This window comes from Scyliorhinus torazame, chromosome 14 (assembly GCF_047496885.1).
Source record: "Scyliorhinus torazame isolate Kashiwa2021f chromosome 14, sScyTor2.1, whole genome shotgun sequence".
Taxonomy (NCBI): Eukaryota; Metazoa; Chordata; class Chondrichthyes; order Carcharhiniformes; family Scyliorhinidae; genus Scyliorhinus; species Scyliorhinus torazame.
Genome location: NC_092720.1, coordinates 25,137,179 through 25,152,974, shown reverse-complemented (window position 1 = coordinate 25,152,974; position 15,796 = coordinate 25,137,179). Strand labels below are relative to the sequence as shown.

The 15,796-nt window shown below is 50.6% G+C and overlaps 1 protein-coding gene across 1 annotated transcript in view; it reads right to left on the bottom strand.

Annotated features, from left to right (window-relative positions):
• clrn1 (clarin 1) overlaps positions 1–6,929 on the bottom strand; it is a 54,159-nt gene extending 47,230 nt beyond the window's left edge. Inside the window, exon 1 of the mRNA XM_072473839.1 lies at positions 6,274–6,929. Coding sequence (XP_072329940.1) covers positions 6,274–6,526 — 253 coding nt within the window. The 5' untranslated portion in view covers positions 6,527–6,929. The remainder of the gene's footprint in view (positions 1–6,273) is intronic.
• Positions 6,930–15,796: the final 8,867 nt, after the last annotated feature.

Here is a 15,796-nt window from a genome sequence, read left to right as displayed (position 1 = left end):
TCCTCTGTTTTACTATGACTAATTTGACTCACTCAATTAATTTAAAATCTGTGATCTATCGATTTTTGTCAACCAAAGGGGCAAAATAGAGTAACCTCGCCAAGCAACAATGGTCTCATTGAATAGCGGATGTTAGGATGTGGGTTGGGCCAGCATTTATTGTCCATCCCTAATTGCCCTTGAATGGCCTAGGCCATTTCAGAGGGAGGGGGGGGCAGTTCAGAGTCAATCGCGTCACTGTGTGGACCTGGAGTCACATGTAGGCCAGACCAGGTAAGGATGGCAGATTTCCTTCCCTGAAGGACATTAGTGAGCCAGATGGGCTTTCACGACAATCAGCAATGTTTTCGTTAGACTTTTAATTCCAGATTTCTATTGAATTCAAATTTCTGCATCTGCTATGGGAGGGTTCGAACCTGGGACCCCAGAGCATTACCCTGGGTCTCTGGATTAGTAGTCTAGTGACAATACCACTATGCCACTGCCTCTTCATACACACATGATGTGTGTATGAGTTTTCTCGTGTGGTGATCCCAATAGATCGTTATCTGGGTCTGATATGTCTACTGACTAAAGTTCAGCAAATTATGTCAGACATTCAGAACTTATACTGATCGTACTGCTGTCCCTGCGTTTTAATTTAGAATAAAAATATAATATACACGAGCCAAAATATGTATTCCTGATTCGTTGATGCAGCATTCATTCATATATTAAACTGAGAAAGAGTTGATGTTTGGGAAATAATTTTTCCACGCATGAAATATGATTCATACGAGCAAGGGGTAGTTCAAAACTCGATGCAATGGAACAATATTTCAATTAAAATAACCAAGTCCTTACTTCGTCTTCAAACAGAAGAATAATTGATTCCCTACAGTGCAGAAGAAGCCTATTTGGCCCATCGAACATGCAACGACTCTCCGAAAGGGCACTCTAGCTAGGTCCACTCCCCGCCGAACCCATTCTACCCCCACCATCCCCATAACCTAACCTGCACATCCCTGGACACTAAGGGCAATTTAGCATGGCCAATCCACCTAATTGGCACATCTTTAGAATGTGGGAGGAAACTGGAGCGCCTGGAGGCAACCCACACAGACACGGAAAGTGCAAACTCTACACAGACAGTCACCCAACAGGCCCAAATCAAACATGGTCTCTGGCGCGGTGAGGCAGCAGTGTTATCACCGTGCCACCCATGACGTCAATTATGGCATAAATTTAAATCAGTTATATATCAATTTAAAAATGACATTTTAAAGGGCTTACTTTAAAGGATGGTAAAGATATGGGGCTGGATACTCCACTCCCCGAAATCGGGAGCGGCGCCGGTTGTTCAATTCTCCGCCTCCTGAAAATTGGCGTACTTAAGGAGTATGCCATGCCGAGGATCCACCGCCTCAGGCCATTGCCTGCGGCCTGCCCTGCGATGCTCCGTTGCCGACCAGCCAAATTCTCGATGGTGTGGCTTACGTGTGCTCACACCATTTGGGATCCTCGCGTGGCGGCTGCGGACTCAGTCCGGGACCGCCACAGTCGGGACAGGGCCGATCGGCTGGTGGGAGGGCTTCATTCGTGGCTGGCGGCAATGTGGGCGGACGGTCTGGGGCGTGCGAGCGGAGGAAAGGGGCACTATTTTGGCGGTCCAGGTCCGCGGGCTGAGTCCGCCATGGAGCATGGCGTGGCCTCTGACCTGGCAGTGCGAGGGGCCATATCGGTAGCTAGAGCTGCGAGCTCCATGACGACTCCCTGCTAGCCCCCTGCAAAATGGGGAATTGGTGGCCTTTTGTCGCCAGTTTTACTGGCGTAAAAGACCTAGGGCGGCATTCTCCGAGCCGAAATCGTGCTCGGCATGGGGGCGGAGAATGGGCGTCAGATTCTCCGCCGGCAACTGGCCGAGTTCCCCCCAGCGTGGTTCACTAATTGTTCCACCCGGCGGGAGCTCGGAGTGGCGGTCCGCGGTCCGTCCTTGTGGGGGGCGGGGGGATCCGTCACCTGGGGGGGGGGGGCCTCCAGGCCCGCGATGGGGAGGCCACCGATCGGCAGGCACGCGCAATCTGGGCGGGGGCCTATATTTACGGGGTTGGCCCGCCATGTTGCGCGGGACGGCACCCGCGTGCGCTGGGAGGACTATTCCGGGGCCCTGCTAGCCCCCTTCAAAACGGAGAATCACTCTGGACTTTCTAGAAAAAGGTCCAGAGTGATTTGCGCACGTCTTCCCGCGGGCGTGGGATAATAGCCCCATTATCAGAGAATTCGCCCCACATCCTTTCCGACGGAATCAGCATTTAGTCTGAAAATTGGAGAATCCAGCCCAGGGAGTATTCTTCCAGCTGGATGCCCTAATGGAGAGTCAGGGTCCTGGAGCAGTGGGATTGGTTGGTTTGAATGCAGGTTTAGTTCTTTTCTTAGCTCTCTTGCTCCTGAATCAGAACATTAATAATAATCGCTTATTGTCACAAGTAGGCTACAATGAAGTTACTGCGTCGGCACATTCCAGCGCCTGTTCGGGGAGGCCGGTACGGCAATTGAACCCACGCTGCTGGCTTTGTTCTGCATTACAAGCCAGCTGTTTAGCCTACTGTGCTAAACCAGCCCCATTTTGAATGAGAGCGCAATTTATACTTTGAAGCATTGTCAAAGGTGCTATTCTTTTGGATGAGATACTAATCAAGACCTTAGCAAATATGTTACCGTGGATGTTTAAGATACAATTACTGTTTGAAAAAGATAAGAGAGTTATTCTGGTCAACCGTCCTCCCATTATAAACAGATTTACAGTCATCCATTCTGTTACTGCTTCAGTGGCGTGGCTGTGTGCAAAACAGGCATTATGGTTGCCTCCATTGACTGTAACTGAAAATGACTCAAGGGATATAATTACAGAGCTACGTAAATGCAAGTTTAGTCTCATAGATAACTCTCCTTTCTGAATATACTACCACGTTTAGAAAGAGTGATTGCTGATGCTGGGGCTGTTGATTTGTTTTTTCAGGATAATGCAACAACACCCGATCAACATTGGCTGACAGTGACCTGACCAAGCCGGAGGGATCACCAGAACATGGACTCAGTGACCCCTCTGATTTCCTCTGAGACTTTAGTTAACCGGTTCATACATTTCAAGAGAAGCTTTCCCTTCATTGAAAACCAAAGACGAGGGATTATTGACTGCGAGCTGCCAATTCTGCATCATGTTCCTCTGCCTCCCAGTCTTATGGTCTGTATTGCCTCGAGCACTAAATTACTCCAAAGGGACGAGCTTCCCTGAGTGATATGAATTTTGATGACCTGTGAACATCTGCTTGGCATTTCCAAGGCAATTCTAATGTCAATTTGGTAACCTCAGTATACTGAATTAAGTACTTTGTTACAACACTGCTGTAACCTTTATTCCAACTTAAAGCATGCACTCGGGCACATGCCAATGAAATATTTATTTAAAGGATATTTTCACCCAAGGGAATGGCATGCCTTGACATTGCTGCTCGTAGAACTGCTAGCTTGCTCTCGACGATGTGGCAAAGGAAAAATGCTTTCCGAAAGAAAAATGTTTCGTGAAATCAAATTAAAATAAATGCAACAGTGAAAAGTACAGTAGATACAGTGGGAAACTGTATTTGATATCAGCCCAGATTTGTGAGAGAAATGCCAATTCTCCCTGACTGGGGTTTATTCAGAGCCTCTCCAGTTTGTCGGGCCAGTTGGAGGTTTTGTGTGTGTGTGGGATGTTTGGGGGTGGGGGGGGGGGGGCGGTTGTTGGAGACAAGTGCACACCACAAAACTGCTCAAACCTCTGCACTGAGGTCACATGGATATGATTGGTTAGAAAATCAGAAATGCTGGGTGGAATTCTCCCCCCTCCCCCCACGCCAGGTGGGAGAATCGCCAGGGCGCCGAGCAAGTCCCGCCACGCGGCCCAGGCACCCGCAAACCGGCGCGGCGAGAAACACGGCTGGCTGCTGGGAGAATCGCCGCATGCCGTTTGTAACGGGCGAGCGGCGATTCTCCGGCCCGGATGGGCCGAGCGGCCTGCCCAACACGACGGCTTCCCGCCGGCGCCGTCCACACCTGGTCGCTGCCGGCGGGAACAGCGCGTCAACGCTGGGGGGGGGCGGCCTGTGGGGGGGTGGGGGTGGAGGGGGTTCCTGCAACGGGGGCGGCCTCAAAAGGGGTCTGGCTCACGATCGGTGCCCACCGATCGGCGTGCCGGCCTCTCTGAAGGAGGACCTCCTTTCCTCCGCCGCCCCGCAAGATCCATCTGACATCTTCTTGCGGGGCGGCCTCAGGGTGGACGCCAACAGCGCGTGCGCGAATGACGTCATTTACACGGCGCCAGCCGCATCATTTACGTGCCGCTGCTTTTATGCGTCACCAAGGCCCGGCGCGCGTAACTGACATGACGCCTCTCCTAGCCCCCCGGGGGCGGGAGAATAGGTGGCTGGGAGTGGCCTCTGACGCCAGAGTGGAACACTACGGTTTTCACTCCGGCGTCGGGACTTAGTCTCCCGATGGGAGAATTGCGCCCCCAATACCTGTGGGATGAAGAGGGGATGATGGAATTTAAATAGATAATCTTTATTGTCACAAGTAGGCTTACATTAATACCGCAATGAGGTTACTGTGAAAATCCCCTAGTCGCCAAACTCCGGTGCCTGTTCGGGTACACAGAGCAAATTCAGAATGTCCGATTCACCGAACAAGCACGTCTTTAGGGACTTGTGGGAGGAAACCGGAGCACCCGGAGGAGGCCCACACAGACACGGAGAGAACATGCAGACTCTGCACAGACAGTGACCCAAGCGGGATTCAAACCTGGGACCCTGGCGCTGTGAAGCAACAATGCTAACCACTGTGCTCCCATGCCGCCCACACGCTCTGGATGCGGAGATGGGGTGGGTGACATAAACCCTACCAGTCCGGCGGAAACCCAGTGGCTGGCCAGTTAAAATTCCCTCAAGCTACTGGCTCGCAGGAAAGTCACCCGAATCCCACTTTTTCCCACCATTTCCAATTTTAATGGGCGCTCCTGGACTGCTGGATAAGTCGCCCATCCAAAGGCAGCCATGTCCTAATTTATGCAGGTTAATTGGTGTCTGTTCGCAGGCCAGATTGGAACCATTACAATTTTCCCTTCAGATGAAAAGCAACGTGAGGTGGTTTGGAAAGTTGACAAGGCCCTCCAGGTAGTTCTGATACTTTCTCTTGTGGAGGCCAAGAGCAATAGGAGAGTGTGGGGTTCCTGTGAGAATCTATATCTCCCCTGCCCTATATGGACCCCATGACACTGCACCATACCTCTATCCAGCTGACAGTGAGGCAACCCAGAACCCCCTTCCCCACAGATATCCCCCCCCCCCCCCCGGAGTGTCAGTGGGCAAATACCTGCAGCCCAGCCTTCCAGAGGCCAGTAGCAGGTGCGAATTGGGGAGTATTGACGAGATCTGATGGTTAAAACTGTGATTCCCTCCCACACATGCGCTAAACTGAAATGCCTTCAGTTACTTTAACCCTTTCATGTTGGACTCTCTGTCCTATGAAATCATGCATTGAACCTGGACGAAATCTCAAGGATGGAGCAGATTTTGCCTCCTGCGCCCACACCTATGTCTAATCCAAGATGGCGCCAGAGCATGGCGACTCTGCGAGCTCTCTCCCCGTCCCTTTTCTTTTATCTCAATCGCCGTTTTGTCGATGTACCATTTGTCAATGTTCTCTGTTGATTACTCTTGTGCCGACTATGTACGTACTGTGTACGTTCCTCGGCCGCAGAAAAACACTTTTCACTTGTACTTCGGTACATGTGACAATAAATCAAATCAAAATCAATCAAAAAAAATCATCTCACCTGGTGAAAACTATATCAGGACTCAGGGACACTTACCAGGGGCTGGTTTAGCACACTGGGCTAAATCGCTGGCTTTGAAAGCAGACCAAGGCAGGCCAGCAGCATGGTTCAATACCCATACCAGCCTCCCTGAACAGGCGCTGGAATGTGGCGACTAGGGGCTTTTCACAGTAACTTCATTTGAAGCCGACTTGCAATTTTCATTTTTACAAAATGGTGCCAACATTTGGGGACAAGTAACATTCCCTGTTTTTTTCTGAGATGGGAATGTTTACTGCACTTTCGGTAATTGCATCCCACAGCTCTCTTCATTCATGTCAGGACTGGCAGAGGGGTGGCTAAAACAATTCACACTGAGTGCCCCCTCTGGGGTGCCTTGTTCTGAGTAACAGGTTAATCTGAATGCAGTTCGATGTACCCACATGTGATGTGAAAGCTCCTTCCTCCCAGGCCACATTCCCGGAGTCGCTGTCCGTGGAAAATCCCATATGTTATCTGCCCGATGAATTTCTCCAGCTCTGCCCCGGACGCGTTGACCAGCTGGGCTCCGGTCTTGCACAGGAGGGAGCCCCGGACCCAGCGCGGGGTGCCCAGGGCCACGGCCGCCGTCAGGGCAGACAGCAAACTCAGCAAGCCGGCTCCGCAGAAAGTCACCCTCTTCTGCCGGCTCGGCATCTTAACCTCGGCCCCGGGGCCACTGGTATCCCCGCCCAGTGCCAGGACACCGCACTCTGCGGTTAAATATTTTCACACAGTCTCTCTCCTACTGCAACATGAGCATCTCGTTCTGGCAGCCCAAGTAGCAACTTCCAATCGCAAATCTTCCTCTGTTTCTTCAGGATGTGGGGTGGGGTGGGTGGGGAAGAAAAGCTTCAAAACTCCAGTCATAATACAGTAACGCGCCAGGAGTTTAGCTCGAGTTCCCAAATCGAGTTGCTCGGTGTGATCCTCACCCGTCACCGAGTTACAAGAGAAAACGGTCTTAAGTTACATCCTCTCTGTCTCTCCCTCTCTCCCTGTGTAATGTGATAAGGCCGCTTTATTCCTCAGGCCTCCTCCCAGCCCTGTCCTCAGGCTGATTGGACCAGTGAACCCAGAGTAAGGAGCTGTCCTCATCCACACACACACACACACACACACAGAGGCGCTGGAGACAGGTCTGATTTACAATGTGTGTTCCCAGGCCTTCCCCCTTTCCACGAGCCCATCTGGGCAACTGCGGTTGGCGCTGCTGCCTCACAGCGTCAGGGAGCCGGGCTCGATTCCGACCTTGCGTGACGGAATGTGTGGGGTTTGCACGTTCTCCCCGTCTCCATATGGGTTTCCTCCGAGGTCCGCCCGTTTCCTACCAGAGTTCAAAGGTGTGCAGGTTAGGTGGACTGGCCGTGCTAAATTGTGCTTTAGTGTCCCAAAGGTTAGGTGTGGTCCCGATGATAGGGCGGATGAGATGGTCTAGGTTTGGGTACTCTTTCGGAGGGTCGGTGCAGACTCGATGGGCCGTATGCCCTCCTTCTGTACTGTAGGAATTCTATGAACACACAGAGTCACAGAGTTTTTACAGCACAGAAAGAAACCCATTGGCCCATCGGGCTTGCAAAGGCCGTCAAGCACCTATTTTTTAAAATTCCATTTTCCAGCACTTGGCCAGTATGGCGTTTCAAATGCTCATCTAAATACTTCTTAAATGCCGAGAGGATTCCCGCCTTCGCCACACTTTCAGGCAGTGAAGTCCAGATTCCCACCACCCTCTGGATTGAGACATTTTTCCTCAGAATCCCTTAAATGTCTTGCCCCTTACCTTAAATCTAAGCCCCCTGTTTATTGACCCCTCTACTAAGGGGAAAAGTTTCTTCCTATCCACCCTATTAATGTCCTTCATAATTTTGTACACCTCAGTCAGGTCCCTCAGCCTCAATCAGGTCCACCTCAGCCTTTTCTGCTCCAAGGAAAACAACCCCAGCTTAAGCAGGGTAGCACAAGTGGATAGCACTGTGGCTTCACAGCACCAGGGTCCCAGATTCGATTCCCTGCTGGGTCACTGTCTGTGCGGAGTCTGAACGTTCTCCCCGTGTGTGCGTGGGTTTCCTCCGGGTGCTCCGGTTTCCTCCCGCAGCCCAAAGATGTGCAGGTTAGGTGGATTGGCCATGATAAATTGCCCTTAGTGACCAAAAAGGTTAGGAGGGGTTATTGGGTTACGGGGATAGGGTGGAAGTGAGGGCTTAAGTGGGTCGGTGCAGACTCGATGGACCGAATGGCCTCCTTCTGCACTGTATGTTCTATGTTTTAAGCAGCGTCTCTTCATAGCTGAAATGCTCCAGCCAGGTTGCATCCTAATGAATCTCTTGTACAATCACATCCTTCCTACAGTGTGGCGACCAGATCAGCCGAACGAGCGTTTTTACAGCTCCATCATAACCTTCCTTTTCTTGTATTCTATTTCTATTAAAGACAAGTATTCCATATGCCTTCTTAGCCACCTAATCTACCTGTCCTGCTGTCTTCAGGGATCTATGGACCTGCACTCCAAGATCCTTCTGGTCCTCTGTACCTCCGAGCATCCTGCCATTCATTGTATATTCCCTTGCCGAGTTAGTCCTCCCAAAATGCATCATCTCACATTTTTCAGGGCTAAATTCCATTTGCCACTCTTCTGCCCTTCTAACCAGCCCGTCGATATAGTCCTGCAATCTAAGGCTTTCCTCTTCACTATTCACCACAAGACCATTTTCTGTGTCATCTGCAAACTTATTGATCATACCTATTACGTTCACATTCAGATCATTAGTGTACACTACAACCAGCACAGGACCCAGAACCGAATCCCTGCGGAGTACCACAGGTCACAGGCTTCAAGCCCCCCAAATAACCTTGGACCATCACCCTCTGCCTCCTGCCAATAAACCAATTTAGATCCAATGTGCCAAGTTGCCCTGGATCCCAAGGGGCTCTCACCTTCTTGACCAGTGCCTGACGTGGGATTTTGTCAAAAACCCAAATAACAGCACTCTTTTCAAATATTATGCTGAATTCCACACGTGGAATTAATTTTGATTTCCAGTCACACCCGCTGAGGGTTTCAAGCCAACTTCACACAACGCTTAAAAGTTGCAAAGAAATCCACATATCCCGAGCAGATCGAAAGTGAATCTGTTTCAAATAAGCTTCAAAAGAAAGAAAATTAAAACCCCATTGGTGGGGCTGATGGCACATTTTCGGCAAAGTTTCCCCAAAAGGAAGGATCCTAAAAGGATCCTGGGGATAGAAACATGCACAAATTACAAATGGTCACAAAGGGAACCCCTAACATTGTGACCCAAAAGCGAAGAGTTTCCAAGTGTTTGCCTTCATTTGACCCAGCGAATTGCGATGTTTTGGAATGCACTGCCTGGAAAGACCAAGGGAGCTGATGTAACAGTAACTTTGCAAAAAGGAATTTGGTGAAGAACTTGTAAAAGAGCAAATCTGCAGGTCTTGCAGGGAAGGAAAAGGGAATGAGAATGATTGGCTATAGGTCTTTGAAGGAGTCTGCATAGAAACAATGGGCTGAATGACCTCCCCCTCTTCACCCGGATTCAATGGCAGGAGCTTTGGGAAGCGAGATCCTGTTCTAGACTCGGCTTCGACCATTCCAGAACCAAAGTGGTGGAAAATAACACCTCCTGAGTCTTACAAACAACTTGGGCGGGATTCTCCACTCCTGCGCCGGTTGGGAGAATCGCCTGGGTCGCCGAATTTTCCCGCGACGCCGGTCCGGCGCCCTCCCGCAATTCTCCCAAGCGGCGAGATCGGCCCAGTCGAGTTCCGCGCAACGCAGGCCGGAGAATCGCCCGAGACACCCAAATTGGCGATTCTCCGGCACCCCCGCTATTCTCAGGCCTGGATGGGCCGAGCGGCCAGGCCAAAACGGCGGGTTCCCCCCGGCGCCGTCCACACCTGGTCGCTGCCGGCGGGAACAGCGTGGGAACGCTGGGGGGGGCGGCTTGCGGGGGGGGGGTGGGATCCCGCACCGGGGCGGGGCCTCAAATGGGGTCTGGCCCGCGATCGGTGCGCGCCGATCGTCGGGCCGTCCTCTCTGAAGGAGGACCTCCTTTCTTCCGCAGACCCGCAAGATCCGTCTGACATCTTCTTGCGGGTCGGACTCGGAGAGAACGGCAACCACGCATGCGCGGGTTGGTGCTGGCCAACCCACGCATGCGCAGGTGACGCCAGTTATGCAGCGCCGGCCACGTCATGTATGCGGCGCCGCCCTTAGGTGGCGACAAGGCGTGGCGCGTGTAAATGACGCGGCCCTGCTCCTAGCCCATTATCGGGCCCTGAATCGGTTGGGGCCGTTTCGCGCCGTCGTGAACCTCGACGGCGTTCACGACGGCGTGGGCACTTCGGCGCGGGAGTGGTGAATCCCGATCTTTGTGGTGGAGGTCACAGGTCCGGCAAGTGCTGCCCATGAGGCTTTGGTGAGAACCTGTACGTGGTACCCACAAGCTATGGTACCCGGGTGATGGAGAGAGTGCGGGGTCAAACTGGTGGATGGGATGCTGATCCAGCCGTGACCTGGATAATATTTTTTTTTAAATTAATTTAGAGTACCTGATGCTTGTTCAATAACCCCAGAAACGAGATTGGATGACAATTGAAGGCTTTATTGGTCTAGATGTTTCCCCCAGCAGCGCAGGTACAGAATGCAGCTGCTAGGGAGACACAGGCTCTTATACTCCGCCTTACTGGGCGGAACCAGCAGGCAGGCTTCACCAATGATCTTCCTGTCTCAGATACCTCCCACCACAATGGTACCGTAATACCCCTAATACGGACTACCACAGTACCCAATTATTATTTTTTTCCAATTAAGGGGCAATTTAGCGTGGCCAATTCACCTACCCTGCACATCTTTGGGTTGTTGGGGTGCAACCCACTTAGACACGGGAGAATGTGCAAACTCCACACGGACAGTGACCCAGGACCGGGATTCAAACCCAGGTCCTCAGCGCCGTGGTCCCAGTGCTAACCGCTGCACCACGTGCCGCCGCACCCCCCCCTCTCCCGGTCCTGGGTAACATTGTGCGTCTTGAGTGATCTTCACTCAGTCCAGGCAAATAGAGAATGTTTCATCTCACTCCCGACTTGTACCTTATCGATGGTGGAGTGATTCTGGGGAGTCAAGTGAGCCACCCGCAGAAGAATACTCAGCCTCTGATATTCTCTGGCAGTCAAGGCATTTACGTGGCTGATCCGGTTCAGTTTTTGTCCTATAGTGAGCCATAGGATGCTGGAGCCATTGAATGCCATGGGGAGCTAGTAATGCTCACGATGAGAAGGTGCCTATACACCTCCCACCAGCCAGATTGGTGGATAACCATGCTGATCCCCGTGCAGCTCAACACAGTCTTTTTGTTAACATCAGCTGTTTTGTTATGCACTTGCCGTGGCATAAGCTGCTTCCTTGTTGTACACTCTGACAAAGGAAGGTTCAGACTTGGAGATAGCTTTAACACATTTATTAAACTATTAACAATTCTCCTACTTGGATTCGACTCTCCTGTTAATCCTGCTACAGCTACTCAGACTGACGAACCAGTCTGCTACAAGCCACGTGGTGGGTGTGATGTGTTTCAATCAACCCTGTGTCTGTGCTCACTGAGTGTCTCCACTGGAAAGAGCGAGATCATGTGTGCTGTGTCCTTTTATATGGGTAGCCCCCTTGTGGTAGTGTCACCTCTGTGTGTGTCTTGATTGCCCATTGGTCGTGTCCTATCTTACTGACCTATTGGTTGAATGTCTGTGTGTCATGATGTCTCTGGTGCTCCCTCTAGTGTTTATCTAGTCTTAGTGTATTTGCATTAACCCCTTGTGTATTTACAGTGATGCATATCACCACATCAGTCTTACTGCAAATCTTGCTCCCCGCCATTCACGATGCTGCAATCAGGGAGAACACAGGGTCAATGAGCAAAGGTGGGCCACAATGAAGCAAACTGTACTTTCCTGAGACTGATTGCCGCTCCATTCATTCTGCAAATCACCTAACTGCCGCACTAAGTGTGCTGCATACCAATCTTCTTTCCAAATAGGGTTCGTCCAGCTCCCCCCGCCCCCCCCAACCACACCCAGCAGAGAGATGAGGCTTTCACTCCATTGATCTGAGCCAGAATCAATCCCAGAGGAGGATGCACTGATAAAATGTTTCTGTGCACTGCTTCCGTGGTCTGTTGAACTGCTGACGTTTGCCTGAATTCAGATTATTGAGAATTAGTGAGACATGAGCGGTGCTCCAAAAAGAAAAGAGACCGGATGGACATTTTTAAAGCACAGCATCGCAGATTCTGCATGGCTAAGTATCACTCCTACGGGCGAGTAATTAATGGAGTGTCCACTCACCCCTCTGTGAAGTGCAAGCTGCCGTGTTTGATAAATGAAGCTAATCTCTCCAACTTGTGCCATGCGCACTACGTCTGATTGTGCATTTTAACAAGTGAGCACTCGCTTTGATGCTGCAATATTCCCGCGTGTCATTCATAGTCCTGATGGATGGTGCAAAATACCAGTGCCGATGATGAATGTTATTTGAAGCCAAATAAACCAAAGTGTCTGGTTTCTTTGCGAAATATACCTGTGCGGACAAGAAATTTAATTTAGGACTGAGATGAGGAGAAATGTCTTCATTGAAAGGATTGCGTTTCTTTGGAATTCTCTACCCCAGAGGGGTATATTCCCTTGCTTTGTTAGTCCTTTTACAGGCAAGGGTTTAGAGAACACCAAAGTATATCATGGAGTTCACCTGAGCCACAATTTGTAATAGATTTTGGTTATGGGGAGCACAGTTAAGGGACAGGTTTAGCACATTGGGCTAAACAGCTGGCTTGTAATGCTGAAGAAGGCCAGCAGCGCGGGTTCAATTCCCGTACCAGCCTCCCCGAACAGGCGGCGGAATGTGGCGACCAGGGGCTTTTCACAGTAACTTCATTGAAGCCTACTTGTGACAATAAGCGTTTATTACTATTATTACTATTCCAAGGGCCCACTTTACAGGTGTGATGCAACAGAGATCTAAAGTATTTTTAAACAAAACAATGGTTATTCTATGAAATCAGTTAACATTTTATAAACACACAGTAAACATCCTATCAACTACCAACACTGATACCCCGCTCCAATGATACAGTACTTTATAGGTAACCCTTAGTAACTTTCCTAACAACATCCATAAGTCAAAGACTCTTTTTAACAAAGACAGTAGGTTTGCATTCCTTACGGAAACAGGTATTACTTTGAAATCATCAAGTGATCTGGAGACATTCTTAAGCATGCAGAGAGAGAGAGACCAAAATACACCTCCTTGGTTTGAATGCAGCTCTCCAACTGAAAACAAAACTAAAACTCAGAGCCACAAACAGCTTCCAGCTCAAAACGAAAGTAAAAAGCAGAGCCAGAGCCCAGCCCCACCCACACACTGACATCACTGCAGCCACTTGAGAAGACAAACATTCCTTAAAGTGACATTCCCATGACAGTCCTCCCCAAATGCGTCACCGCACACTTTTCACGGGTAAATTCCATTTGACACTGTCCTATCCACCTGATCAGCCCATCTATATTGTCCTGTAATCGAAGGCTTTTTCCTCATTATTTACCACACCACCAATTTCCGAGTCATCTGTGAACTTACTGATCACACCTCTTACTTTCATGTCTAGAACGGCACAGTGGCACAGTGGTTCACTCTGCTGCCTCACAGCACCAGGGACTCGGGTTCAATTCCGGCCTTGGGTTATTGTTTGCACGTTCTCCCCGTGTCTGCGTGGGTTTCCCCCGGGTGCTCCAGTTTCCTCCCACAGCTCAAAGATGTACAGGTTAGATTGGGGGGGGGGGGAGAGTAGGGTGCTCTTTTGTGGGGTCGGTGCAAACTCGATGGACCGAATGGTCTCCTTCTGCACTGTAGGGCGCCTTCACATCCAGGGTTTTCTGGACTTGTTGGACCCACCCTTTACCTCTACGTGGAATATGATGGCCCTGCACTATCTCGATTTCCGTTTGGAGTGGCTCCCACTGCTCTGATGTGGATACACTGTCACTGAATATGTTTAAGGCTGGAACAGTCAGATTTATGGTGTCTCCAGCAATCAAAGGATGGAGGGAGCAGATGAGAAAGGGGATTGAACCTCAAGATCAGCTATGATCTACTCCTGCTCCTATTTCATCTGTTGTTATGTTTTACTTTCTTTATAAAGGTAGTCAATAAACATTTTGCTCCGAATAGGTAACTTCTGCATATTTGTAGGAGGATTGTACAGCACAGCAAAATGTTTTCACTTTAAGATTGATATCTAATAAGTACTCTTGGAAAATAATGTTAACTAAGCGGGTATTTCAGTTGGTATAGATGTGAAGCTGAGCTCTATCAACCAGAAAGCTTTGAACCTTTGTCGATACTGAGTAATAGATGGACCAGAGCTGAGGTATGGTTCAGTGAGTACCTATAAAATAAAGACTACTTACACGCATAAATAATTAGGAACAGGAGTAGGCCATTCGGCCCCTCAAGCATGCACGTTCAATAAAATCCTGACTGATCTGATTGTAACGTCAACTCCACATTTACAGGGCGGCACGGCGGCACAGTGGTTAGCACTGCTGCCTCAAAGCACCAGGGACCTGTGTTCGATTCTGGCTTTGGGTGACTCTCTTGTGTGGAGTTGGCACCTTTTCCCCGTGCCAGCGTGGGTTTCCTCCGGGTGCTCCTCTTTCCTCCCAGTCCAAAGATGTGCAGGTTAGGATGTGATGAATATCACACTGATCACACAGTCAGGTAATATAAAAAGCTTTCGTAAGAATCGAACTCATGGCCAGGAGTTGAAACGTGTGCACACTGTGTGTAACACAAGAAAAGTAAAATTAATCTAATACAAGTGTCTTTCAGAATCCCTAATACCCATTGGGATATAAACATAACAAATACAATTATGAATAAGACTTAAATAGTTCAAACTACCCGAAACAACAAATGTAACAAAGAGAATAAATCGTACTCCAGGACCTTGAATTGATAAACATAAAATTCTTCTCAGCATCATTAGTAAAAGATTAAGCAAGAGGTCCTCAGACATAACATGGTGCATGACCCTATTAGCCGAGGCATATTTCAAAATGTATTGACACCAGCATAGCAATTAAACACAGAGATAATGGCCGAGTTTCTCCGACCGGGTGCGGGGTCGAAGAATCCCCGGGGTAGTGCGAGAATCGCGCCCTGCTGCCCGGCGCCGGCTTCCCCATTCTCTCAGGCGCCCGTGGGACTCCCGTTGCGCCGGTCGGGTTCCGTTTACAGCGCGCCCCCCCCCCCCCCCCACCCCGGCGATTCTCCGGGCCCCGATGTGCCGAGTGGCCGGCGAGTTTGGCCGAGACCCGCCGGCATGGGTTACTCAGGTCCCACACGGCGGGACCTGGAAGGTGAGTGTGAGGGGGCCGTCCTGGGGGGGGGGGGGGTTTCACGGTGGCCTTGGCCGCGATCGGGGCCTACCGATCGGCAGGCGGGCTGGTTCAGTGGGGGCCTACTTTACTCCACGCCAGGCCCCTGTAGGGCTCCGCCATATTGCCTGGGGGCCGGCGCGGGGAAGGGAATCCCCGCACATGCGCGGAAATAGGCCGGCCGTTCCACGCAGGCGCGAACTCGCGCGGGCCGTTCTGTGCCGGATGGAGCTGCGGGCACCACTATGGCGTCAACCGAGCCCACTAGGAAGGGGAGCATTCCCCATTATCGGGGACCGTTGACGCCGGAGTGGTTGGCGCCGCTTTTCACGCCGGCGTGGGGACATAGCCCCATTATTGGGGAATCCCGCCCAAAAATCCTGTGAAGGTCACCACCCGAAAAAAAATAAGGATCCTATGGGCGCGATTCTCCGGAAGGATTTCTAAGTGTAGTAGCGAGCGAGAATTGCCAGGAGCTACCCG